The sequence below is a fragment of the Pan paniscus genome, chromosome 10 (assembly GCF_029289425.2).
Source record: "Pan paniscus chromosome 10, NHGRI_mPanPan1-v2.0_pri, whole genome shotgun sequence".
In the NCBI taxonomy this organism is placed as follows: Eukaryota; Metazoa; Chordata; class Mammalia; order Primates; family Hominidae; genus Pan; species Pan paniscus.
The window spans coordinates 103,760,887-103,788,588 of NC_073259.2; the positions used below are offsets into that span (position 1 = coordinate 103,760,887).

Genomic DNA, 27,702 nt, shown 5'->3' on the forward strand with positions numbered 1-27,702 from the left:
ATTACTGGCGCCTACCACTATGTCCAGCTAATTTTTTTGTATTTTTAGTAGAGATGGGGTTTCATCATGTTGGCCAGGCTGGTCTCGAACTCCTGACCTCAGGTGATCCACCCGCCTCAGCCTCCCAAAGTGTTGGAATTACAGGCGTGAGCCACCACGCCCAGCCTGACAAAAATTCTTTAAAAGAGATGTGCAAATACATCTTTGCTCCATTAACAGAATGCAAGATTTTCCAAATCACTATAGGTTTTCAAAAGAGCCTGAAATACATGCAGCTGAGAGCAAGAGCCTTGCACATTCACCTGCTGATGCAGTCTCCGGTGATAGGGTCACAGCTCCCCGCACAGTCACATGGTCGACAGCCATAGTCTCCGAAGCCCCAGTATCCCACCATGCACCTGTCACAATGTCGCCCTGCCACCCCAGGCTTGCAAGGGCAGTCACCATTGCTGGGGTCGCAGAAGGTCACTGAGTTGGCAGGAAGGACAGCTGATCCTACTGGATGGCAGGAACACGCTACAACAGAGAGGACACGCAAGGATCAAAGACTGACTGTAGATCACCCGTGTGAACATTAGGCTTGACCATCCCCAAGTGGCTTCCCTTCACCACACAGCATATTTCTGAGACTCCTTCTTTAGCCAGTGAGTGTATGCTCAGAGAATGAAAGCTAATTAAATGACAGATAAGCGAGATATAATCAGAAAAGCATGTCTGCTGCAAAAATAAACACATAATTTATCCTAATATGGAAGGCATGAAATATGAATGCCCTTTGGTTGGGGTGATGAGGACGAACCAGCAAAGAAGACAGGGTGGAAGGATTCAGTGAGAAAGGAAAAGACGTCATGAGAGTATAGTGTTCTGGAAGCCAAAGAAGGTTTCAAGGAGTAGGGCAGCATCAGCTGTGGCAGATGTTGAAAGGTCAAAGAAGATGGGGCATGTGATGGAGTATTGCATTTGAACAGCACAAAGGCTGTTGGTGTTCTTCACAGGAAGAGTTTCAGTGTAATACATAGTGAGAGGGGAACCCAGTGGAAGAGGATTCAGGGGAGTATGGGAGTAGAGGAATTCGAGCATGTGAACAGATAGCTCTTTTGAGGAGCTTTGCTTTTTTTTTTGAGAGAGGGTCTCACTCTATCACCAAGACCAGAGTGCAGTGGTACCACCATGGCTCACTGCAGCCTCAACTTCTTGAGCTCAAGCGATCCTCCTGCCTTAGTCTCCCGAGTAGGTGGGACTACAAGCCGGCACCATCATACCTGGCTACTTAAAAAAAATTTTTTTTTTTTTTTTTGTAGAGGCAAGGTCTTGCTATGTTGCCCAGGCTGGTCTCAAACTCCTGGCCTCAAGCAATCCTCTCACCTTGGCCTCCTAAGTGCTGGGGCTACAGGCGTGAGACACTGCGCCTGGCCGTAAGTCTTTAATACTAGTCAAAAGTCCTTCTCCTCAGCCCTCTCCCTACTCCTGGAATTACTTATTGCTCACAGTCTGACAACCTGCAGCAGTTTCTTTGTTCTTGGGATGGCAAAAGTAGTTGAACAAAGTGTATATCTATGTGTTTGTATACATACATATATACACTTTTCATATATATGTATGTGTGAAATGTGCTTTCTGGGCTTATCACAAATTCATGAGCCCTAACTTCAGTTGGATCTCCAAAACCAATGCTCATCAACTCTATTTTTGCTTTTTTGAGACAGGGTCTTTTCTTGTTCCAGGCTGGAATGCAGTGGTGCTATCTCCACTCACTGTAGCCTCAACTTCCTGGGCTCAAGCAATCCTCCTGCTTCAGCCCCCCAGGTAGCTGGGACTACAGGCACACGCCACTACGCCCAGCTAATTTCTGTATTTTTTATAGAGATGGGGTTTCACCATGTCCAGGCTGGTCCAAACACCTGGACTCAAGCGATCTGCCCACCTCGACCTCCCAAAGTGCTGGGATGATTACAGGCGTGAGCCACTGTGCCCAGCCCATCAACTCTATTTATTCAAATTTTCCTGGATTAAAAAAAAATAATATTTCTCACAGTGGCTGTCTCAGAAATTCCCTAGGCTTCTCAATCAACCTACCCACTTAGTCTGATTCTAATTCACTGAGAGGGTCCTCTGGATAATCTTTTCTCCATTTCAAAATCTTTTTCATCTTCCCACTGCTTTCTCTGAGAATCAAGTGAGAAACGCTGGGAGAAACCTTGGTTGACGGCTCTGCCTCCCAGAGCCTCTGTGACCTCAGGTGAGAAATATAACTTTCCTGGATCCTGGTTTCCTTATTGTGGTATCTGCATCTCATGGAGAGTTCATGCAGTTGACATGATTTTAAATGAAACTACTTCAGCAAGGTGCGTAGCACAGTGTCACACACTGAAGAAGCCAGTTCTTCATGCTGCACCTTCTCAACTAATATTCTCAATCCTGTTCTCTGCTTTTTCCCCTTGGAAACTTCTTTTATTGATTATTTTTCCTTTAAAATATCAGTTTGGCTTCAAATCTCCACTACTGACTAACTGTGTGACTTTGAGCAAGATACCTAGGCTCTCATCTCAGTTCCCTTATCTGTAAAGACAATAAAAATAGGAACTATCCTCATGCAGTGGTAAGGATAAAAAGAGATTATGTGTGCAAAGCAGTTAGTGTGATGTCTGGTACATGATTAATAGTAAATTAAATTAACTAACTAATCCAATAGATAATTCTTTTTTTTTTCTTTAGAGAAGGTTTCACTCTGTTACCCAGGCTGAAGTGCAATGGCACATCACTGCTCACTGCAGCCTCGACCTCCCAGGCTCAAGAGATCCTCCCACCTCAGCCTCCCAAGTAGCTGGGACTATGGGCACATGCCAGCACACCTGGCTAATTTTTAATTTTTTTTTTTTTTTTTTGTAGAGACAGGGTATCACTATGTTGCTCAGGCAGTCTTGAACTCCTGGGCTCAAGTGATGCTCTTGCCTTGGCCTCCCAAGTGCTGGGATTACAGGTGCCAGCCACTGTGCCCATCAGATAATTCTTATAGAGATATAGGACCTATGTTTATCTGAGAAATGGTGCCAGCCCTCAGGGAACTTATAGTCTTGTGGGGGAAACAGAGAAGAAATAAAAGATTTCCATACATGTGATGTGCTGTAACAGAGGTACACATAAAGCACTGTGGGAACACAGAGGAAAGGTGAAGGCAATACAAGCTGAGGGAATCAGGTGGGATCAACAAAGGAGGGATCATTTAGCGATCTGAGCCAGTTCATAAAAGATGATTAGGAGTTTGCAAGTTGAAAAGGAGGGCAAGGGGCTGGGCGTGGTGGCTCACACCTGTAATCCCTGCACGTTGGGCGGCTGAGGCGGGTGGATCACTTGAGGTCAGGAGATCGAGGCCAGCCTGGCTAACATGGTGAACCCTCATCTCTACTAAAATACAAACATTAGCCGGGCGTGATGGTGCACGCCTGTAGTCCCAGCTACTTGGGAGACTGAGGCAGGAGAATCTCTTGAACCTGGGAGGCCCAGGTTGCAATGAGCTGAGATTGTACCACTGACCTCCAGCCTGGGTGACAGAGCGAGACTCTGTCTCAAAAAAAAAAAAAAAAAGAAAGAAAGAAAAAAGAAAAGGAGGGCAAGGAAGGCAATTGCTGATTCCAGCTCAGTCTTTAGACACTTTCCCCAGTGCATCTTTTTAAAATAAATTTTTCATAAATAAATTGTGGTAAGAAACACACACTATACAGTTGACCGTCTTAGCTATTTTTGGGTGTACCGTTCATCCCTTCTGCATTTTACATTTCTGCATTGTGTGGGGCTCTTACTGCTTCCTGGAAATGCTACACTCTCTGATGCCTCAGTGCCCCTGGCCCTTGGCCATGCCTGTGTGGCCTTTCCCCACCTTGTCCATCTAGATTCTGACAGGATTTCTTGTCCCACTCCCTCCAGACAGTTAGCCACTCTCTCCTCTATGCTGCCTCTTTGCATATATTTCTATTTTGTGCCTATCACAGTGCATCATTATTATTATTATTATTTTTCCATTGGAAAAGGATTTTATTTCACCATAAAAATGCAAACTGGAATAAACATCATCTTTCCTAATGCAAATGTTACAGCTATTTTTAAGTATTTCTGAGTTTCACTTTGAAAAGCAAACGACTATAAAATTAACAAGTTTGCAGCCTTAAATCTGTTTGAGACATTCCATGTAAAAATAATTTGGTGAAAAAGCCTTTTTTTTTTTTTTTTTTTGGTTTTTTGTTTTTTGTGATGGAGTCTTGCTTTACTGCCCAGGGTGTAGTGCAGTGGTGTGATCTCGGCTCACTGCAACCTCTGTCTCCCGGGTTCAATCTATTCTCCTGCCTCAGCCTCCCAAGTAGCTGGGATTATAGGTGCCTACCACCATATCGGCTATTTTTTTGTATTTTAAATAGAGATGGAGTTTCACCATGTTGGCCAGGCTGGTCTCGAACTCCTGACGTCAAGTGATCTGCCTGAGTCAGCCTCCCAAAGTGCTGGAATTACAGATGTGAGCCACCACGCCCAGCCACTAAACAGTTTCTTAAAATAATTATTTGTTGATATGCCTATCTCCCTTACTAGTAGAGTCTGAATTCATTGACAGAAGGATCTTTATCTTCTTATTTTTGTCTTTGGGGCCCCAGAACAGTGTCTGGTACATCATAGATGCCCTAATCAGCATCTGTGGAATTGACCTGGAGGATATTCCAGGCTGTGGGAATCCTATGTGAAAGAGCCCATGTGGGGAATGTGAGAAGTTTAGTGTGCCTGAGTGTACACTGAGTAGAAAGCAGTTGAAGGAGATGAGGCAGAAGAAAAGCTGTAGAGTCAGGTCGGATGGTAATAGGATTCCAGGTTGTGGAATTGCCTAGCTTTAGAGGTTGAATTTTGTCCTATGGGCATAATGAATCATAAGAAGTTATAAAGCAGAATTATGGCACGGTTACAATTGAATTTTGACAGACACTTTGGAGGCATTGTATAGACTAGAGTGGGGAGAGGCTGGTGGCAGGATAATCAAAGAAAAGAGAGACAGCAAGGAAATGACTAAGACAGTAGGTGTGGGAATGGGAGGTAAGTTTGGATATGAAAAACTTATTTTTTAAAGTTAGAATAGATAGGGTTTGGAGACCATCTGGAAGAGGAAGAAAGGGTTGTTGAGGGACAAATAGAAGTCGGGGAAGATTTTCAGGTGTCTAGTTCATGAAACTGAATAATTAGTGACATTATTCACAAAGATCTACAAGAGAGGACTAGAGAAAGTTGGGGCAGATAGATCCATGCTGAGGGTGGAGATAGGGAAGGAAGGGAAAGAGAATGAGTTTAGGATCAAACACATTAAGCTTGAGATGCTTAAAGGCTATCTTAAATATATCCTGGAAACATTCTGACACTTAGGAGAAAAGTTGGGGTCACAAATACAGTTTTGAGAGTTGTCACCCAATGGCAGTTGAAATTAGGAGGGCTAGATGAAACTTCCCAGGGACGGTGTGTAGAGTGAGAAGATGATCAAGGATAGAACACGGTGGAAACATCCATAGGTACTGGCAGTTGGAGGAGCAATAACTTGCAAAAAGATTATTAAGGAGAAGGTAGAGAAGGAGGAGAGAAAAAAAAAGAAGCCAAAGGATGAGAAAGTTTCAAGCAGTTAACAGTGTCAAACAGTGCAGAATGCTCAAGTCACATACGATGGACAATAGGCCAGCAACACCATCAATCAGGAGGTCATTGGTGACTTTTGTGAGAACAGAAGCTGGAGAAATACAGGCCCTGATGGTGTACTGTGCTACTGTTTAGATCTCTCTTTCATCTCTTTAACCAATAATCATTAGAGCCATGGTTCTCAAACCAGTATGAATGTGTGAGGTTTGCAAAAAATTTCTAACATCTGTGCAACCTTCCCCCCACGCCCCTCCCCATAAGCTCTCTTTCATTGAGAACCACTACAATAGAGCATGAAATGTTGCTTCTTCTGCCAAAGGTATGAATTATCTTCTTGGATAACCTCATATTCATTCATTTATTAGAATCTCATTCATTGACTCACTCACTCAACCAACAAATGTTAATAATAATAATTCTAATGTTTATGAAGCATTTGTAGTTTCCAAAATGTGGTCACTCCTTAGCCAAACATGTAAGGTCCTTCATAGCAGAGGTCTAGCCTACTTTTCCAGTCCTTCCTCTCATTATTCTCTTGCATATAGCCCTTGTTCTAATTAATTGGGACAATTTCTAGACACACCCTCCATCTTTCTTGTTTCTTTGCCTTTATTAATTTCAACAGTGAAATCTTTCTTCCCATAACAATCTTTCAAAATTCTATATGTCCTTCAAAACCTATATCTAATGTCACCCCTAAGGGTTGCTGCAATTCAACCATTTGGGGGGATTAGCGTGCTCAAGGTGGGAGCTCTGTTGGTATTTTCCTTGTTAAAGACAGAACTTTTGACATACAATGATATTCAGAAAAGAAAAGTGGGATTCAACACCCTTTCCTCTGCCACCCCTTCCCACCTCACCAAATGTGAAGCCAGGGCAGTAGCTCCACTTGCCCACAAGGGACAGGTCCACCTTCTTTTAGAAATCATTCCTTATTCCAATGCAGTTGAGTATGATTTACCCTTTCTTTGTAACCCTCCAGTGCTTTAAAGAAACATTTCTTCTTATAGCTCTGATCACATTCTACTTTGCATTAGGCAGTTGGGGGTTTTCTTTGTCTATCACACCGGTCTGTAAGCTCTTTGAAGTGGAGCATGGGCCTCACTCACCTATCCCCTGCAGTGCTTAGCGGAGGCAGACTTGAGTTTAACTCCTAGCTGAAATTTGTTTTACCTTTCTGAGCCCCACATTTCTATTTTACCAGGTTTTGTTGAGGACTAAACCAGAGATAATGTACATCACTAGCACTTAGTAAGACATTAGCAAATGGTAGATTACAGCTGCTCAAAAATGACCCTTGAACTGAATTAAAAGGCTATGATATAAGCACTATTTACAAAGGACAATGGAGGAAAACAGCATAGGAGACACTGTTTGAAAGGCTAATAATGTGTGTATTTAAGGCAGCGTTTATTTACCCATTCACTTACTCAACAAACATTTAATGAGCACCTGCTATGTGCTAAGTACTGTGCAAATTGCTAGGGATCTAACTTGAATAAAACAGTCTTGGTCCTTAAAGAGATCCCAAGTTTAAAAGAATTATTCCAAGATTTTAAAAATCTTTACACCGGAGGAAAGTAAAGATTTTGCCTCTAAAACATTGAGGTTCTAAGGAGAACATCTTTATATTCATACAGTTATGATAAGCACTGTCTCTACATTAAATTTCCTAATTTTTTTCTTCACTTGGTTTTTATTATGAGAACATTTAGGGATTTTTCTCTTAAAGTATCAAAGCACTATTGATTTATGGTTTGTTTCTAATTAAGAAATAATTCATTTGGATTATATAATATGCAATATGAATATATCAAAATGCTATATTCAAAACAGTGTAGACATTACTTAAAATGAAATCACATAATCTAGTATGAAAATTATATAATTTTGAGATGACGAAACCTATAGTTACTATATCACTCAGTCAAGTCAATTTGGTTCTTAAAGCAGATAGGAGAGATTTAGCCAGAAGAAAGATATTATAAGAACCCCTTCTATGGTAATATATGGTAGTCCACCACTCCTATCTTTTCCTCTAATAGAAAATTCAAGCATTTCCAGGAGTTGACCTCTCCCTTCTACCATATATTTTAAAAGCTACACTCATTTCAGGAATGGCCAGAGAAGAATGTGTTTCTGTCATATGTGCTAGTAGATTTCTGTCAGCATGACTTCTCACATAATTACAAGATAAAGATACCATTTGGAAACTATGCAGAACTAGCTCCAGGCCGAAGGCCCTGACATCTTTCATGGCATACTTTTTCAAGACTCACACCGAGGTCTGCCTTGCATACTTATCTCCTGAAGCTTGATAGCAGTCAATATCTGACACATACAATCTACTTTTCTTATTTTCTTCCAAAATGCAAACATATTTTCTTCTTGTTTGGAAGGAAAAAGGATCTCCTCAGGTTCTGGTTCAGTTCTGATTCCCCAACATATATTTCTTACTAATTGTTGATTCTAAAATGCAACCCAAGAACTTATTTTTTCACAATAAATGTCAAAGTTATGACCCAGACTGACAGAAGTTCTTAACTTCAGCTTTGTCTTTGTTGTTGTTTGTTTGTTTTTTGAGACAGAGTCTTGCTCTGTTGCTCAGGCTAGAGTGCAGTGGCGTAATCTTGGCTGACTACAACCTCCGCCTCCCAGGTTCAAGCTATTCTCATGCCTCAGCCTCCTGAGTAGCTGGGATTACAGGCACATGCCACCACGCCTGGCTAATTGTGGTATTTTTAGTAGAGACGGGGTTTTGCCAGTTGGTCAGGCTGGTCTTGACCTCCTGACCTCAAGTGATCCACCTGCCTCAGCCTCCCAAAGTGTTGGGATTACAGGCGTGAGCCACCATGCCCGGCCTGTCTTCTTGTTAGACCCAACAGTTGAACCATCATCATATACTATTATGCTGACATTAATTATTCTTTTCGTTATAATTTTTAGTGTTCACAGCTGTGGTGAACTGTCCTTAAGAGCCAAAATATTACACTGAGTGGTAACCAGGTATATTTAGAAGCTGTATGGCCTGTCTAGGTGGTAAATCATTCATCACTGGAGTCATCATTTTCCCCCCAAAATATCTGCCCTAACCTGCTCTCACCCACAACCATGGTGGCAAAACAAAATTATTAAAAATGTCAATTTAATTTCCGGATATTTTCACAAGAGTTCATCAATAATGCATGAGACTTACTTTGAATAGTACCTTTTTTTGGGGGGGACAGAGTTTCGCTCTTGTCGCCCAGGTTGGAGTGCAATGGTGTGATCTCGGCTCACTGCAACCTCTGCCTCCTGGGTCCAAGTGATTCTCCTGCCCCAGCCTCCTGAGTAGCTGGGATTACAGGCACCCGCCACCATGCCCAGCTAATTTTTGTATTTTTAGTGGAGATGGGGTTTTACCATGCTGGCCAGACTGGTCTCAAACTCCTGACCTCAGGTGATCCACTCGCCTCAGCCTCCCAAACTGCTGGGATTACAGGCATGAGCTACTATGCCTGGCTGGTACCTTCTTTACCCAAGTGTTCTACTGGAAGAAAATCTATGGTAACAGTGCAAAAGTTTTGAAACAGATGAGGTAGAGGAAATGAGTACTTTACAAAAGATTTCACAACAGATTCCCTTCAAGTAATGAATTTAGATAATTGCTGAATATGATAGAAATTTTATCTATAGTTATATGTTTGCAGCAATACATCTGAAAGTGAAGCAGGGCCCCTGCAGCATTTATAGAAAAGGAGGCAATGCTGCTGTGTAGGACTTTCTAGCAGGAAACACACCTGTTAATGAAACGATGGATGGACACATTTTCAAATATCTTGTGCGTGCATAAGGCTCTAAAACTAATATTTGTATCAATCACAAAGGCTGACAATAAATACAGTTGTTTGGAAATTTGCTGTAAGATTTCTTAGAAGACAGAAAATAAAATAGAAGCAATATAATAAAGTTGGTAAGAGCACAAGCTTGGGAATCAGACTAGATGACTAGATTCTATCCAGAACTAGATTCTGGTGATGAGGCTTATTATTTACAAGACTTTGTGAAATTAACTTCTTCAGCTGTCAGTTTTCTCATTAATGAAGGAAGCCACAGAGATGTTTTGTGAGGTTTGAGATCATGTATGTAAATATTTAGCAATGTATCAGGCATCTAGTGGCACCAAATGCTAAAAAAAAAAGGATATTATTATCTAGATGAAACTTATTCGTATAAAAATGCTCACCACTCGTTCATTCATTCACTTGCAACTTTACCAAAGGGTTATTGAACTTTAAGGTTAACATGAACTATGCTAGGGGCCGAAGATACAAAGATGACTACAAAAAGTCATATCTCTTGAGTGAGGGAAGAGAGAAGTGTAGATAATGACAGGGCAGTAAGCATTATACCCGAGGTAGTTCAGGGTGCATGAGAATACAGGAGCAACAAACTGCCTCATTGTAGATATGTTTTTTTTTTTTAAAGGAAACTAATGATCTAACTGGCTTTCAAAATAGCCTCCTTGCCTTTGTATCAGAGAGGAACACTGCTTTCTTGACTACTCTAAGTTCTATGGAATTAAGTTACTCTCCTGTTATATGTTCCTTTCCTTGGACAAAAAAAATTAACTTATTGGCCAGGTGCAGAAGCTCATGCCTGTAATCACAGCACTTTGAGAGGGCGAGGCAGGCAGATTGCTTAAGGTCAGGATTTAGAGACCAGCCCGAGAAACATGGTGAAAGTCCGTCTCTACTAAAAATACAAAAATTAGCTGGGTATGGTGGTGCATCCCTGTAATCCCAAATACTCAGGAGGCTGAGGCAGGAGAATCGCTTGAACCTGGGAAGCGGAGGCTGCAGTGAGCCGAGATCACGCCACTGCACTCCAGCCTGGGTGATAGAGCAAGACCCTGTCTCAATTGAAAAAAAAAAAGAAAAAAAAGAAAAAAAATTAACCTATTACTCTTATTTTGTGGATCAGAGTATGTTGAAAAAAAGGAGGGTGTGATCTATGGTCCTGCTGTCCTGAAATGTCATATAGGACAAGAGTCACAGCAGTCAACCTGCATGAATATAAAAAGTATACAAACACAAGCACAAAACAGGAACATAATGGAACCATTATGGCTCCCTTTATTCTGAAGAGATTGCTATAGCCTTTGATGATGGAGTCAAAGGAGGTAATTGCTGCCGGTTCATCTTTATTCCCACCTTCCACTAGAACTCTAGGAGTCTGCCTGTCTTCCACTGAGGGAGTGATCTGTGATCTTAAGCTCACTGTTGAAACCACCAATGGAATTCAGCATCTTACCGCTCTGAAACTGGCCTCCTTTAATATTACCTGATGGCTCTAACTTTTGTTATTTTGTTATAAAAGCTACACTGGGAGAAAAATACCCTAAAAGTATTTGCTCCTGATTTAGCTTTTCTAAAAACAGAACTCAAAGTTCAAGGCCCTTAGCTGGGAAAGAAGCTGCTTGTCAAGATCTTTCACCAAGACCCCGGCGGCCACTCCCTCCGCGCGGCCACTCCCTCGGCAGCGCCTCCAGGCTCCCAACATTGTTTTCTCCTGAAAAGGCCAAGGCCCTACAGAATTTCTGAGGGGGATTTTTAATAGTGAAGTCATTCCAAAAGCTGCCCAGCTGCCTGCTGAATTCTTAGAGCAAGGGGGACTTAAGGGAGATGATTTCGAGACACAGCTTTAAGAAGAAAGGACACAATTTGAACTGTTATATACATAAATAGAGTGTGAAGTTAAATAGTAGAAAAAATGAGATCTTTTATCTTTTTTTTCTTTTTGGCACTGTTTTCTTCTTTCCTTCTGCTATCAGCTATTTTTGCTAGTGGATGAAAAGCTATAAAAAAATAAGAAAAAGTTGTAAATGTGCTTTACTCTGTGAAAGGCCATATGGTACCCCTTTACTATCCTAGGGAACATTTTTCTATTGATCCTTGCAATGTTATATACATTACGTTCAATGGTAGCTAGTTCCACAATATTCAAGGGGTATTTAATTTCAAATAAAATTATGGCCAGGCACGATGGCTCATGCCTGTAATCCCAGCACTTTGGGAGGCCAAGGCAGGTAAAATCACTAGAGGCCAGGAGTTCAAGACCAGTCTGGTCATCATGGTGAAACCCCATCTCTACTCAAAATACAAAAATTAGGTGGGCGTGGCGGTGCAAACCTATGATCCCAGCTACTTGGGAGGATGAGGCACAAGAATGGTTTGAACCCGGGAGGTGGAGGTTGCAGTGAGCCGAGATCACGCCACTGCACGCTAACCTGGGTGACAGAGCGAGACTGTCTCAAAAAAAAAAAAAAAAAATTACACTTGAATCAGCTTAATAAGAAAACAATCTGAATTATGATTTGCCTTTCATTTACTGAAGTTCAGTGTCTCCTGAGTTTTTGTACATCCTACCCAAAAGAGGGGTAGGATGCATGAGATCTGCCTCTAAAGCTTTAAAAAATAAATGTACAGTATTTAAGTCTGTTTCCTGTCTTCTATACACATTTAAATGCATAATGCAAATAAATACAAAAGTCATAGCCTTTATTTTATTTTATTTTGAGACAAGTCTTGCTCTGTCGCCCAGGCTGGAGTGCAATGGCGTGATCTTGGTTTACTGCAGCCTCCACCTCCTGGGTTCAAGTGATTCTCCTGCCTCAGCCTCCTGAGTAGCTGGGGTTACAGGTGTGTGCCACCACACCTGGCTAATTTTTGTATTTTTAGTAGAGACAAGGTTTCACCATGTTGGCCAGGCTGGTCTTGAACTCCTGACCTCAAGTGATCTGCCCGCCTCAGCCTCCCAAAATGCTGGGATTACAGGCGCCCAGCCATAGCCTTTATTTTTAATGCTTGCTATGTGACTACTGCTCAGATTCCCTATTTAATTTCTGTATCATTCCTTTCATGTTTACTAGTTGTAGTTGGGCCAGTTACTATTTATTCCTGGGTATATCTAAGAGATCTTAGGCAGCTAAAAAGCCAATTTTATATTCTTGATTTGCTACTTTAATTAAAACTGAAGAAAGCACTTTTGCATATACAGACAAATTTTATCATGGGAAAACTTGGGTGCACCATTCTCTCCCTTCCTCCCTCCCTCCCTCTTTTCTTTTCTCTTTTCTTTCTTTCCCTCCCTCCCTCTTTCTTTTTCTTTCCTTTCCTTCCCCTTCCCCTTTCCCTCCCTCCCATAATCACTTCCTTCCTTCCTTCCTTCCCCTTCCCCTTTCCCTCCCTCCCGTACTCCCTTCCTTCCTTCCTTCCTTATTTTTCCACCTGTTCAGCCTCCTGTATTTCCAATCTATGCAGGCACCTAGCCAGGAACTGGAGTTATCCCTAGCTCCTTTTTCCTTTGGAGAAACAAACCTAACTGTGTCTATCTTCAGTCTCGCCTTTGAACTGATGCGGTTCATCCTGCCATAATCTGTCATGCTCCCCTTTTTTTTTCATAACACTTATTATAGCTTTTAATTACATATTTACTTGGGTAAATTTATTTAGAGTCTATTTCCATGGGGATAGAGACAATTTTGCTGTACAGACAGTGACTAGAATAGGCCTGCCACATGAGAGGCACTGAATAAATCTAGGTTGAGTTTTTTAAATTGAACGATTTGTGTCATTTAAAAAATATTTCTTAATAATTGATGATCTTTTGGCCTCCAATAATCTTCTGATTTTTCACCACACTGCTGTCACTATAGTACATTGTAAAGGGCTAGAGGATAGGAACCACATTGTTTTATCACTGTATCCCCCAAACCTAGGACAATGCCTGACTCATTTTAGCAAATCACTCACCTTTGTTACACTAATAAATGAACGTGCATCTTAATAAGCAACAATCATGAAATGATTTTATGCTTTGATGAACCTCCTAGAAGGTCCATACTGCTCTTTATAGGTTTCTGTGAATAATATCTTAACACCACAGGATTGCAGTACTGGATACTGGATACTAGAAACAGAAAACCACCCCAACAAATCTATGGTAAACTCAAATGGTCAAAACAAAGCAGATTATTCTGCACCTTCCCAGAGCAAGACTATATCCTATATTTAATGCTTCAGTCAGTCCAGCTTTATTTATTTTTTGTAAGAAAAGTTCTTTCCAGGCACGGTGGTTCACACCTGTAACCTCAGTACTTTGGGAGGTTGAGGCCGGAGGTTCACTTGAGCCCAGGAGTTCAAGACCAGCCTGGGCAACACAGCAAGAGCCCCTCTCTACAAAAAAAAAAAAAAAAAAAATTAGCTGAGTGTGGTGGCATGTGCATGTAGTACCAACTACTCGAGAGGCTGAGATGGGAGGATTATTTAAACCCAAGAGGTCAAGGCTGCAGTGAGCTGTGATCATGCCATTGCACTCCATTCAGCCTGGGTGACAGAGCAAAAACCCTGTCTCAAAAAAAAAAAAAAAAGTTATTTATTCTAACTTGATAGGGGACATTCTCCACCCGTAAGTACCTTTCACTGGCAGCAAAATTTCTTTCACATTAATCAATCTGAAATTCCTTTCACCCAATTATATCCAATTAGAACTCTTTGTTCAAGGAAAGTAAATTATTTTTTGCCACACCTCTACTTCCCCCTTACACCTTTTGAGTATTTATAGAAAGTTGCTGTAGTATCCTTGAGAAATTTCCTGGATAATCTGACAATATTTATCATCTTTCACACTTATTCATTAGTATCTCTCTTTTCTTGATGGTTTTTGTTGGCCTATCTGGAATATTCTCCAGTCATTTCCATCTTTCCTATACTAAGATTCCTTAGGATGAAATCAGTTCTTTAGATTCAAATACTACATGGCTATTTATCAGTAAGCAGGGCCTTACAAAACTAAAGGCTTTTACTTTTTTTTTTTTTTTCAAAAAAACTAGGTTCTTTAAAAATTATTTTTGCCTTTAAAATATATATCTTTTTATTTCTTCCTTTGGGTTTTGATTCTGTTGTCATTAACTGGGTCACGGTGTGTAATACAGTTCTTTGGATCTTTGCAGGTCATGGGATCTTTGTAGTCAGACTAACCTGGGTTCAAATCCCAGCCTTGGCACTGACCAGCTATGTGAACATGGGCAAATTATATACAGTCATCCCTCAACATCCGTGGATTCAGCATCCATAGAATCAACCCACTGTGGATCAAAAATATTTGAGGAGAAACCCAGTAAAAAATAGCAGTACAACAATACAACTAAACACTACAGTATAACAACTATTTACACAGCATTTACATTGTATTAGGTATTATAAGTAACCTAGAGATGATTTACAGTATACAGGGGGGTGTGCATAGGTTATATGAAAATACTAAGCCATTTCATATAAGGGACTTGAGCATCCACGAATTTTGCTATCCTCGGGGATCCTGGAACCAATCCCTCGAGGATACTGCGGATGGAGGAACAGGAACAACTGTAATCAATTTAAGTCTCAGTGTCTTCATTTGTAAAATAGAAAATATAGCACATAAAGCTATAACTTAGCACACAAACATTGCTAAATTACCTACCATGAGGTCTGGTCCATGACAGCCATTCACTAAATGCTCATTCTCTTCTTTATGCACCTTCTAATTTTGTCCAGACCTTCTGAAGATTTTGATATTTTCTAATTGTTTGCTTGATTATTACATGTCCTCATCAAAAGTAGAATGGTATACTATTTATTTATTCAGTGAATTACTGCATTTCACTTTCTTCTTGGAAGACATTTTAGAGAATTTCATGACCTCGTCCACTTCTCTTCCCAAATGTGACTGATTTTTATTATCCATCAATTTGTAAAGTTTTGGCTGGGTGTAGTGGCTCCAGCCTGTAATCCCAGCACTTTAGGAGGCCAAGGTGGGAGGATCACTTGAGCTCAGGAGTTCAAGACCAGCCTGGGGAACATAGTGAGACCCTGTCTATACTAAAAATAAAAAATTAAAAAATTAGCTGGGCATGATGGCACATGCCTGTAGTCCCAGCTACTCAGAAGGCTGAGGCAGGAGAATTGCTTGAGCCCAGGAGTTTGAGGCTGCAATGAGCCATGTTCATGACACTGCACTCCAGCCTGGGCGATAGAGTGAGACTCTGCCTCAAAAAAAAAATAAAAATAAAAAAATAATCGTAGCTTCTCTTTTTTTGATGAATTTCAATATGTGTTATTTAATCTTTTTAAAGGATTGCCTTAGTATGATTATTATGTTATGACATATCTATTTTCTCTATTTCTCTCACTGCTTAAACTCTGGTTTTACTTCTTGGATTTAAAAAAAAAAAAGAAGCTGAGATTAAAGTATCCCAACTATTACTGCCAAGTTACTGTTCTATTTAAAGTGTGGTTTCTACAAACAGTTACTTCATATTGATTCTATGCTGGAATCATTCACAGTTGCTTTCAGTATAAAACAAGGATGTCTATGTTGTTTATATGGTATAAAATGAACTCACGTGACTTTGCCAAACCTACAATTTGAAAGAAAAAGCCCACAAGTTACTATTTGAAGAGACCTCAATAACCTTTGGGAAGGAATGGACTGGTTCACAGGCACGAGAATAAACAAATGAAAGGTGCTTATGTTTTCTTACATGTGTAATTGTGGTAAGGTATTCTGGATTTAATTAGTGTAAAAATTGTACTTGAAAGATAGACTGAAATGGAAGCATCACTATACAGGAGGTAAAATGAAATAACTGTTTAAGAGAGATCAGTGCAAACGGAAATGCAGAGACTCTTCCTGAGAGCATCATGAGAAGGGGCTATTTGAGTAGAGTGTGAAGAATGGCAATAGAGACTGAGGCAAGAGAGTCATCCACCCAAAGCACCTGCATCTCCAACAGCTGAGTAGTTTTCACCTAAGCCAGAAAGAAGGAAAAAAAAAAAAAAAGATCTGGATGATATAACCCTTTCTTTACAAAGATAGCTGGTTCATTTGGGTAGGTAGCCATGAAACCCGATGCTATCTTGGTAAATGCTTGGTTTGGGTTTTAGGGCAGAGAGACCAAGTTTATTTTTATTCACTCTGTGCTAAAAGGCAATTGACTACATTTATTTTGGCCCATCAGGGAGGAAGGAAGGGCATGCCAATCTTTCAAGAGGTTGTTTACTTTGACAGAGAATGAATTCTGCTTTCTTTTCCATTTTCTGATTTTCCTTTTAATATGGAGAAAGACTATGTAATAGTTTAAAATATGTGTCTTGGCATAAAAGTCAATAAATTTATTGTAAAGGAATTAACTGGTTGTTTCCTAAAAGGAGTTAATTCTGTTCTACAGGCATTTCTTTAAACACCTGTTTCAAACAGTGTATTCTTCTAAAGTGAGGATTTTTTTTTTTTTTTTTTTTTTTTTTTACCCAGGGTCTCAGTCTGCCACCCTGGTTGTGTAGTGCAGTGGCGTGATCATGGCTCACTGCAGCCTCAAACTCCTGGGCACAAGTGATCCTCCTGCCTGAGCCTCCTGAGTTGCCGGGACTACAAGTGCATACCATCATGCTCAGCTAATTAATTTTTTTTTAAAGAGAGCTTATGCTAGAGACAAGACTGCTATAAGCAGTGGTTTTCAAATGCTGAGCCAGGAGACCAAAAGGCTGAATCAGAATCACCAACGATGCTTTTTAAAGGAATGCAGATTTCTGTCCGGACGCCCTGTTGGAGATTCTGATTCAGTGTATTCTGGGCAGGACTCTAAGATTGCACATTTTGAGTAAGCGCTCCCTGGTGATTCTGACCCACAGCCAGGTTTGGGAACCAATGACTTGAGGTGAGAGAAGTGGGGCTGTGAAAGTGGAGGCAAGACCTTGTCCAAACCATTCTACTTTTGACTCAGAGTCTGAGTCTGACTTCCTGATGAAAAATGACCTGAGAGTTTGAAACTGGCTGTGGTGAGAATGTTTCAACCACAGAAATTGCTAAATGGTGTGAATCAGGTCAGGGTTCCCTCCCACCACGAACCCTGCCGCAAAAGCCAGTACACAATTATCTAGGAAGGTTATTCTCTTTTTTATTTCTTTCTTTTCTTTTTTTCGCTTTCTTTTTTCTTTCTTTCTTTCTTTTTTTTTTTTTTTGAGACAGAGTCTCCCTCTGTTGCCCAGGTTGGAGTGCAGTGGTGCAATCTTGGCTCATTGCAACTTCTGCCTCCTGGGTTCAAGTGATTCTCCTGCCTCAGCCTCCCAAGTAGCTGGGACTACAGGCACCCTCCACCATTCCCAACTAATTTTTGTATTTTTAGTAGAGACAGGGTTTCACCATGTTGGCCAGGCTGGTCTTGAACTCCTGACCTCAGGTGATCTGCCCACTTGGCCTCCCAAAGTGCTGAGATTACAGGTGTGAGCCACCACCCCTGCTGTCACATTTTAAAAATATGCCTGCTATAGAAAAATCTACCTGTGTTATAGGTTACCAAAGTCACATAGGTGAGTTTAGAGGTTTCAAGTGAGTTACTCTAAAAGAGACTATCCTCTTTTAGAACAGAGAGATGAGATTCCTCAGAGTACCTCAGTGCACAGTGAGAATTACATTCCCCTTTTTCTTTCTGTGCCTGAGCAACGAGTCACTTTGAGCCTCCATTTCTGTTCTCAGCCCTAGGTTCAGCTGGAGAGATTCATGTTTTCCCTTGTGTTTACAGACCTTAAATGCACTGTCCTTTAAAAAAATTTTTTTTTTTCCTAAGCTGTAGAAATAAATTCAGTTTCAGTGATCTCCCTAGTCTTAAAAAAACAAACAACATCCCTGGAATCCTCAGAAGTGATTTCTTGGCATGGTAATGTGTAGTTGATTGTGCTGGGTCCAACAGTAGACTCTGATTAAGGTTGAAATAAAGAGGAAGTGAGAACAGGGATGATTTAATTGCTCACAAGAAATAAATCTATTGGCTAGAAGATTTGGTTCAGGGCCTCGTTTCTTCAGGTTTGATGAATTTATAACCATTAAGTAAAAATGTACACATAAAACCATAGCATTTAGCATGGTGCTTCTCAGGAGAGTGGGAGGAAAAAAAATCTCTTAGAACATTCGTGGAACCAGTAAGTCCTTGGCTTAACCTGGCAGGAAACTATCTACCTAACTGCAAACAAAACCCCAAGATTAATGCCATCAATATTTGTTGAATGAATCAACATGCCCAGGTAAGTATTTTATTACATGTATCATAGATGCTGTGAGGAAGAACATCATCAATTTGTTTCATTTTCTAGATCAACTCATTAAAAACGACTGAGATTAGAAAGCTGGACAAACTGGCTGGGCGCGGTGGCTCACGTATGAAATCTCAGCACTTTGGGAGGCCGAGGAAGGTGAATCACTTGAGGTCAGGAGTTCGAGACCAGCCTGGCCAACATAGGGAAACCCCGTCTCTACTAAAAATACAAAAATTAGCTGGGTGTGGTGACGAGCACCTGTAATCCCAGCTGCTCGGGTGGCTGAGGCAGGAGAATCATTTGAACCTAAGAGGCAGAGGTTGTAGTGAGCCAAGATTGTGCCATTGCACTCCAGCCTGGGCGACAGGGAGGGACTCCGTCTCAAAAGAACAAAAAAAAAAAAAAAAAAAAAAAAAGAAATCAGGACAAACTGTATTTCAGCAATTTTACAGGAAAAAACAGAAACAGCCCTCTAAGAAGTAGGGAGGAACCTTTTCAAGGAAGTCTTCCCTAAATTGTCCTCACTCACCCCCACACTCTCCCTAAGGCACTTGCTGTATCTTTTTCATTGCACTTTCCTCTTGTAAAATGGGTAGTAATAATGTTACCTACATTGAAGTGCTTTAGTGAAAGTTAAAAAAGTGAAAACATACACAGCCCTTTGAATAGTGACCAGAAAATAGTATGCACTCAATATACGTCAGCAATTACTATGATATTGTCATCATGATCACCACCACAGAGTACTGAAATGATCTATTATTATACATTTCTCCTCATCTAGAATGTAACATCTCTTAGGGAAGATCTTCTGATTTTCACAGACTTAATGTTGGCACAGGGGAAGCACTCAATAAATGTTTTCTGAACTAAACTGAGCTACAACTTATGTGCTTCTAGTAAATTTATCTCAACTGTTGCTTCAGGTTTTCAATGGTTTTTTTTTTTTTTTTTTTTTTTGAGACATAGTCTTGTTCTGGAGGCTCCCAGGCTGGAGTGCAATGGCGCAATCTTGGCTCACTGCAACCTCTGCCTCCCAGGTGCGAGTGATTCTCCTGCCTCAGCCTCCTAAGCAGGTGGGATTACATGTGCCTGCCACCATGCCTGGCTAATTTTGTATTTTTAGTAGAGACGGAGTTTCACCATGTTGGCCAGGCTGGTCTCGAACTCCTGACCTCAGGTGATCCACCAGCCTTGGCCTCCCAAAGTGCTGGGATTACAGGTGTGAGCCACCACACCTGGCCCAGTTCTAACTTTTGAGAAGATAAAAACTGGAAAAGAAGAGAGAGAAGAAGAAAAGGGCTGTCATATGTTCATTGCTGGCAGTCCAATAGACTAGATTGCCCAAGCCTAGTTAATATTATGTTTATGATTATTTCACTGATAGAAATGTAAGGTTCATTAGTTCCTTGGCACGCATTTGTAGGCTCTAGCACTTGGAAATGGGGAACAAATATATAGAAAAAAATCTTCTAGCGTGTGTCTTCCCAAGTAAAGTCTTCGTATAGATATGGCCAGTATAACAACATTTTCCAGTGTGTGCTATAGAACACGGGTCCCAAAAGATGCTTTGAAAGAAAAGCATTCTCTGGTTAAATTGGAGAGATGTCAAAACTCCGAAACAGGTTTATAATAAACATTAGCATATTAGGCTGTGAGACATCCTGAAGTGAAGAAACCTTTGATTAATTTATTTCCTAAATTTGAAGGCCATAGCAAAATTTCCCCTCACATAATTTCTATTAACTTTTCATGGAATTAGAACTCTGCAGATCAAACTCTGGAAAATGCTGTACCACAGAAACATATTTATTCAGATTTCCATTTTTTCTCAGTAAACCTCTACATAATTTATTCTAAAATATTCTAAGTCTATATGCACACAAATAGAGATGTAAACCTTCGTTAATTTGGATGTTTGCTTAACTAGGCTGTTCTGGCTAACTCTGAAAAATTTAACTGTAAATTAAGTGCATAGAACCCTTGTTGAAAAGCATTCAAGAGCACTCTCAACCTTAAAAAAAAATTTTTAAGAGATGGGAAATTTCTCTGCTGCCCAGGCTGGAGTGCAGTGGCGCGATCCTAACTCACTGCAGCCTCGAATTTTGGAGGCTCAACTGATCCTCCCTCCTCAGCCTCCTGAGGAGCTGGGATGTCAGCTGTGTGCCATCATGCCTGGCTACTCTGAACCTTTAATACGATTCAATAGCTCTGGGGTAGGATCAGAGGTTCTGAATTGCTAATCAGCAACCAGATGATGCCAATGCGGCTGGTCTGCAGACCACACACAGAGTAGCAGTTTGCTTTTCTGCCTTGGTAAGCTCAGTAAAATAAATATAATAAAATTGTTATTTTGAATAACATTGTACATGTTGTTGATGGAACCACATACTGAAATAGTTTAAATTTTTAAAATATCAACTTGTTTTCTTGATACTACCTTCCTCATAAAAGTAAAGTGGGAAATAATGGGGGGAAAACATCTAGCTATAAGAATATCGCTGTCAGCACCTCACATGAAATCTGGTAATTATAGGTACTTAATAAATGTTAAATATGTTAACTTATTTGTCACAAGCTTTATTATCAGTTATAACTGAAGCAGTGACAAAGAGGTGACATAGGGATACATCTACTAAGGAGGGAATTAATGATATGAAAATATTACTAAAGAGTAATGAAAATGCTCTCAAACATACTGCCAATCAAACAACGTAGGTAGAGAGTACGTAGGTGGAGAGAACTGGATGTGCTGATCAATGTTGGGATCTACTGCAGACTCAGAAAAAGAGAAGAGAAGAACCAGAGTAATATTCTGGAAGCAGATGCCAGTAAGGAAACGTAAGCTAGGGAAGCAGACACAGGCATCTCTGCCCCAAATGTATCCTGGAATAGTCACAAAGCGAATGGAGATAGGCTTTCCTAGGGAAGCCTACCCAGGGATCGGGGAGCTGTCTGGAGAGGGAAAGAAAGAAATACAGATCTTCCCTATGAACCCATCTACCTCCTATACATTATGCTAAAAGAACTAAATTGGTGTTGGTTATTTTCATAATTTTCCTACTTGGTGCATTAAGTACCATCCAAGTATTTGTTAACTAGGAATGATTACTAATATGACTTAGTAGTAGTAGTTTTTAGCTTCAAGTTTTTCAGTAGCCAGATGTAGGTGAATCCATAACAACATATAAGGGGATCAGAAACTTGTTACAATTATGTTAGAATTACAGACAAATATGTTACAATTACCTTATTATGTTTCAGGGCAATTTTTTTTTTAAGAGTATTTTAATGTGGTCTTGATGGAGTTTTCCTTGAAATGACTTTGGAGCCTTTGGTCTTCTGGTACTTGGGTATTATCTATAAATATACTTGGCTATATCTATAAATATCAACCAGGCAATTATAGTAGATGACGCACATGGACTGATTATCAACTACTTGTTGGTAGTTCAACTCGAGAGTTACTCTTGCTCCCTGACTGAGATGTCCAAGATGCAGGCACTTTCAGCCAACCACTTACCTGCCCTACTTCCCTCATCCTCACACTGCTTTAACCACCTCCTCGCTCTTTCCTGTCTCTATGGCCAGGACTTTTTTCAGTTGTCAGAATATGCTATATTCTTTCTTCCTTCTGTTCCTTTTTGGCAAATCCTGTTGATTTTTCTCTCTGCTGGGAATATCTCTACTCATGCTTTGTTAATTTCCATTAAACTTCAGGTCTCAGGTTCTCAAAACTCAGAACACTCCACTCTTGCTAACTGCCCCTCTGATGTGCTCCCCTCCACACTCTGTAACACAATACTTATTATACTTCTGTGTATGAGTGTGTGTGTGTATACCACTAGTTGCCTATATACACATATGTGTATGTATACATTACAGATAACTCACTAGACTTTGTTAGCTTTGTCAAAAGACGGTGTCTCTTTTGCTTACAGTTGTAATTCCCAGAAACTAGCACACCTAGCACATAGTAGCACTGAGTAAGAATGAGTTGAGTGAAGGAATAAGCTTTAAAAATATTCTAATTGCTCAAGTTCGTTGATGAATGTTCAGACATTTACATGGATTGAAAAAATAATAAAAAGTTACAGGTGTTGTTTAATTTTAGCTGCATTCTCACAATTTGCTTATGTTTTTCACAGACCTGGTAGTTTGGGAACCGAAACCTATAAAACTTGTTTTGCACAAGTCTCTAGATGAGCTGTATAAGTAACAGTAACTACTAACAAGAGGTCACTTTTTTTCCTAACTCCTCTTTCATACTCTTTTTATAAAACTCTGAAGCTATGAGTATTCTAGGATTTAAAAAGCTAGGGCTGGTGACCTTTTTACATTTAGTAAGAATATGAGCCATATCTTGAACATAGAACAGTAACAAAAAAACAAAACTAAAACAAAATAAACAAAAAGGTATTTATTTTGGCTCCAACTTTGCCAGTAAGTGTTTTCTTTTTTCTCTTTTTAATTGGTCAGACTTAGGCACTATAAAAGGGCTTCATCTGTTTTAATTCTTTGTACATTTACCTATCTTATGACTTTACAAAGCCGAACAATTTAAAAATCAGTAAAGTAAAATGCAATGAATAATATGTAATGCTTTGAAATTAATCTGAGCTATACATCATTAAAATACATTGCAAATATATCACACTATACTAATTGAATTATTGCGATGGCTCCTAGTACCCTAGAAAATAAATACCAACATTTTTAGGTTGGCAGTTAAGGCCCTCTCAAATCTAGCCCCAATCAATCCTCCAACGTTTTCTTGCACTATTCCCCTTGGTATTCTACTCTTTATTCTAATGGAAGTGACTAGCTGTTTGCTACACCAGCACATAGAAGAGGCTCAAATGTTAGCAAAATGTTAGAAACTGGCTTTGTTAACCAATGTAAAATTTGGGGGGGTGGGGCATGCTTTATTGAGATCAGTGTTTCTCAAACTTTACTATGCATCAGAATCACCTGGAGGGCTTGTGAAAACTCGGATTGCTGGGCCCCATCTGCAGAATTTCTGATTCAGTTGATCTGTCTCAGGGTCCGAGAATTTACAAGTCTAACAGATTTCCCAGGTGATGCCGATGGTGCTGGTCCAAGAGCCACACTTTGAGAATCACTAGTTTGCTTGCTAACTTCAACTAAAGCTGAATGCTGAAAGTGCAAGTTCAATATGAATTGAGCTGCCTTTGTGTAACACAAGAACAGTCTTTTGAAAACTAAGTCAGACCATGCCACTTCTCTGCTGAAAACCCTTGCAGTGGCTCATCATTTTACTCCAAGTAAAAGCTGGTGAGCTTACAGTGGCTCATCAGTACATATTAGATTTTCTCCCCTCCCCAGTCACCTCTCTAGTCTCATCTCCTGACACCCCCAACTCTCATTCTGATGCAGCCACGCTAACCCCCATGTTATTTCCTTTGTCACATCAGGCACCTTCCTGTCTTAAGACGTTCACTTTAGGTATTCCCTCTCCTTAGAATGTTCTTTCCCCAGTTAACTCTTTGGTGAACTTCTTCACTGTCTTCAAATCTTAGCTGAAATCTCACCTTCCCAGTGCTGGGGACTACCCTCATCATCCTGTCCCTTACTGTACCCTGCCACTCCTCTTCCCACCCTAAGCCCTTGGCTCCCTGGATCCCTTCCCTCTTGTTTTATTTTTTTCTTCTTTGATGACACTAGCCCTTATGAACTTCTCACATACTGTATATTTCACTTATTAGTTATATTTCTTGTCTGTCTCCTCTATCAGAATATAAGCTCCTTGAGGGCAAGGATCTTTGTCTTATTCTCTGATGCATCTTAAGCACCTGGCACATAGTAGGCGCTCAATAAAAGTAACTGGATGAATGAATACATGAACACATTAGGTATACTGTACAGCATACTGTTCAAGGAAATGCTATATAACTGTATCTTTTTGAAAATGTTACCTGTCACCCTACAAGATAACTTATCCAAGTTAGTGACAAATTATTTTTCTTTTCTCTTTTATCTGCTTAGTAGTTCAGACATTCTCATTTTTAGACATTTCTACTAGTGGTCTGAGGCTATGGGATACACACGTATATATATCTATTCATTTAAACATATTCTGTACAAAATGGTGTCAGGGCTATGTTCTAAGACACCATTATTATAAGCAGAGACCATTTGGTTAGCACATGGAGATTAGGATCTATATTTTAGACCGTAAGGAGCTGCAGATTTTAAGGAAGTAATTATCTTTAAATAAGGTATTTTTGATCAATAAAGAGTAGAAACCCTATAGTATTATTTTCCACCTTCTGGCTTATAGGACATGACAGTTATTATAATACGAGTTTTCATTTTTATTTCTTTATTGTTATTTTATTTATTTATTTATTTATTTTTGAGACAGAGTCTTGCTCTGTCGCCCAGGCTGGAGTGCAGTGGCACGATCTCGGCTCACTGCAAGCTCCGCATCCCGGGTTCACGCCATTATCCTGCCTCAGCCTCCCGAGTAGCTGGAACTACAGGTGCCCGCCACCACGTCCGGCTAATTTTTTGTATTTTTAGTAGAGATGGGGTTTCACCGTGTTAGCCAGGATGGTCTCGGTCTCCTGACCTCATGATCCACCCATCTCGGCCTCCCAAAGTGCTGTAATTACAGGCCTGAGCCACTGCGCCCAGCCTCTTTATTGTTATTTTTAAATATAATATTAAAAATAGAGACAGGGTCTTCTTCTGTTGCCCAGGCTGGTCTCAAACTCCTCGGCTCAAGTGATCCTCCCACCTCAGCCTCCCAGAGTGCTGGGATTACAGATGCGAGCCACCCCACCTGGCGTAGTTTTCGTTTCTTGAGGGCTTATTCTATGACAGGCAATGTGCCATCCCTTTTATCTTATATACACACTTTGTCTTATATAGTTCTCATTACACTACAGGCAGGAATTTTACATATGAAGAAACTGAAGTCCGAAGAGCTTCAATAGCTGGCATAACATCACACAGCTGGCAACTGGCAGTGTAGGCATTGAATCTACATCTGTTTGAAACCTATTAAATATTACAAAGTCTGAGTACAAACAAGGAGCAGGAGTAAAACAGGATGCTGGGAGAAATATTATGACACAGATCTAGATTTGGGGCTTGGTGTGGAAAGTGAGCAGTACTATATTTTATCTGCCATTATTTAAGAGAAAAAGCTTTTAACAAGCAAACCTGTTCAAATTGCACATTGATATCTTCTCCCTGATGTTAAAAAATATTTTTAAAGAGCAATATAGTTTTTCCTTTAAAAAACTCGCAAATAACCCCAAGGTTTTAAATGCTTATTTCCCATTGTAGTGCTTTCTTCCTGTCACTGTTTTTGAGCTAGAACATGGAGTCCTTGGTAGGGAAAGGAAGGGCATGATCATCAATCTCCATTAATAGTCTTGAGTGGCTTCTGTTATCTGATGATTTCTGAGCTGAGAGAGGGTAAATACTGATGTGGTTAGATGAGCTATTCATCCACAGTTGACATTTACATAAGCCCTGCATGCACCCTTTACATTCACATAATTCAGATAATGTCCTATGAATTGGATAGATCTTTTCAAATTCTATTCTGTTTTCAAATAAACCTCTTTTTCTTTTCTTTCCTTTCCTTCCTTTCTCTCTCTCTCTCTCTTTTTTTTTTTTTGGAAAGGTTTGGCTCTATTGCTCAGGCTGGAGTGCAGTGGCACTATCCCAGCTCATTGCAACCTCTGCCTGCTGGATTCAAGCCATCCTCCCACCTCAGCCTCCCAAATAGCTGAAACTACAGGCCTACAGCACCATACCCAGCTATTTTTGTAGTTTTTGTACAGACAGGGTTTTGCCATGTTGCCCAGGCTGGTCTTGAACTCGTAAGCTCAAACGATCCGCCTGCCTTGGCCTCCCAAAGTGCTGGGATTACAGACATAAGGCACCGTGCCTGGCCTCCAAATAAACCTCTTCTCAGAGTTATGTCAATAAAAAAGCAGAACCCATGCTATAAGAGTTTAGTATTTTTGGGGACAGCATAAAATTAATATGATTTCCTAAATTAGTTATGATAGAGAGGATACATTAGAGCAGTGTCAATCAAAATGGATTTATAAGGAAACCAAAACTAGTCTTTTTTCATGTTTAAGTTCACTGTTAAGGTAAAAGAATAACCCAAGTGCAGTAACTACCCTTTATTTCATCAGCTTGAGTCCATTTATTGTCTACCTTCTACTCACAAGTAAAGTCTTAAGATCTTAAATAGCTCTCCCCCTTCATCACTCTTTTTTCTCTTTTATTAGTCATCCTGTTTACCAAAATGCGGTGCTATAGGAAATAATTTTACTTTATGGAGAGTGAGAAAGGAAATTACTTTGATGAATATTATACTGTTTTCACCCAACTGGTTGAAAATTCTTGCCTCTTATCAATGAAGAAATTAACTGATATCTGTGAGTGTGTTATCTCAGAACCTCAATGACCTCCTTCTCTTGGGTTAGCAGAATGAGGGATAAAGAGATTCATCTCTTGTACGAATCAGCCTGTTTTCTGGAAACCACAGGTTACTTACGTTTGCAAGCATCTGGAGCTGAGAAGGGTCTCCGCAGGTCACGATAGAAGCCTGGCTTGCACCTCTGGCAATGCTGTCCTTCTGTGTTGTGCTGACAGTCATCACAGATGCCACCACTACGATTCCCTGATGCCTCCCACACATTAATGTCGAAGTGACAGGTATCAGCATGCCCATTACACTTACAGGCTGGAAATAAGAAGCGTGGAGAGAAACACTAATAAGTAAAAATAAAATGATGGGTTATCTCATATTCAGATAGTTAAAAATAGGATGAGTTGGCCAGGCGTGGTGGCTCACACCTGTAATCCCAGCACTTGTGGGAGGCTGAGGCAGGTGGATCACCTGAGGCCAGGAGTTTGAGACCAGCCTGGCCAACATAGT

At 40.3% G+C, this 27,702-nt stretch overlaps 1 protein-coding gene across 2 annotated transcripts in view; it reads right to left on the reverse strand.

The window, feature by feature from the left end:
• Positions 1-27,702, reverse strand: part of NTN4 (netrin 4) — a 132,916-nt gene that overhangs the window by 25,544 nt on the left and 79,670 nt on the right. For both annotated transcript variants that reach the window (XM_003808248.4, XM_008960329.6), the window contains exons 5-6: positions 27,319-27,507; positions 303-516 (exon numbers count right to left, since the gene is read on the reverse strand). In XM_003808248.4, coding sequence (XP_003808296.1) covers positions 303-516; positions 27,319-27,507 — 403 coding nt within the window. The remainder of the gene's footprint in view (positions 1-302; positions 517-27,318; positions 27,508-27,702) is intronic.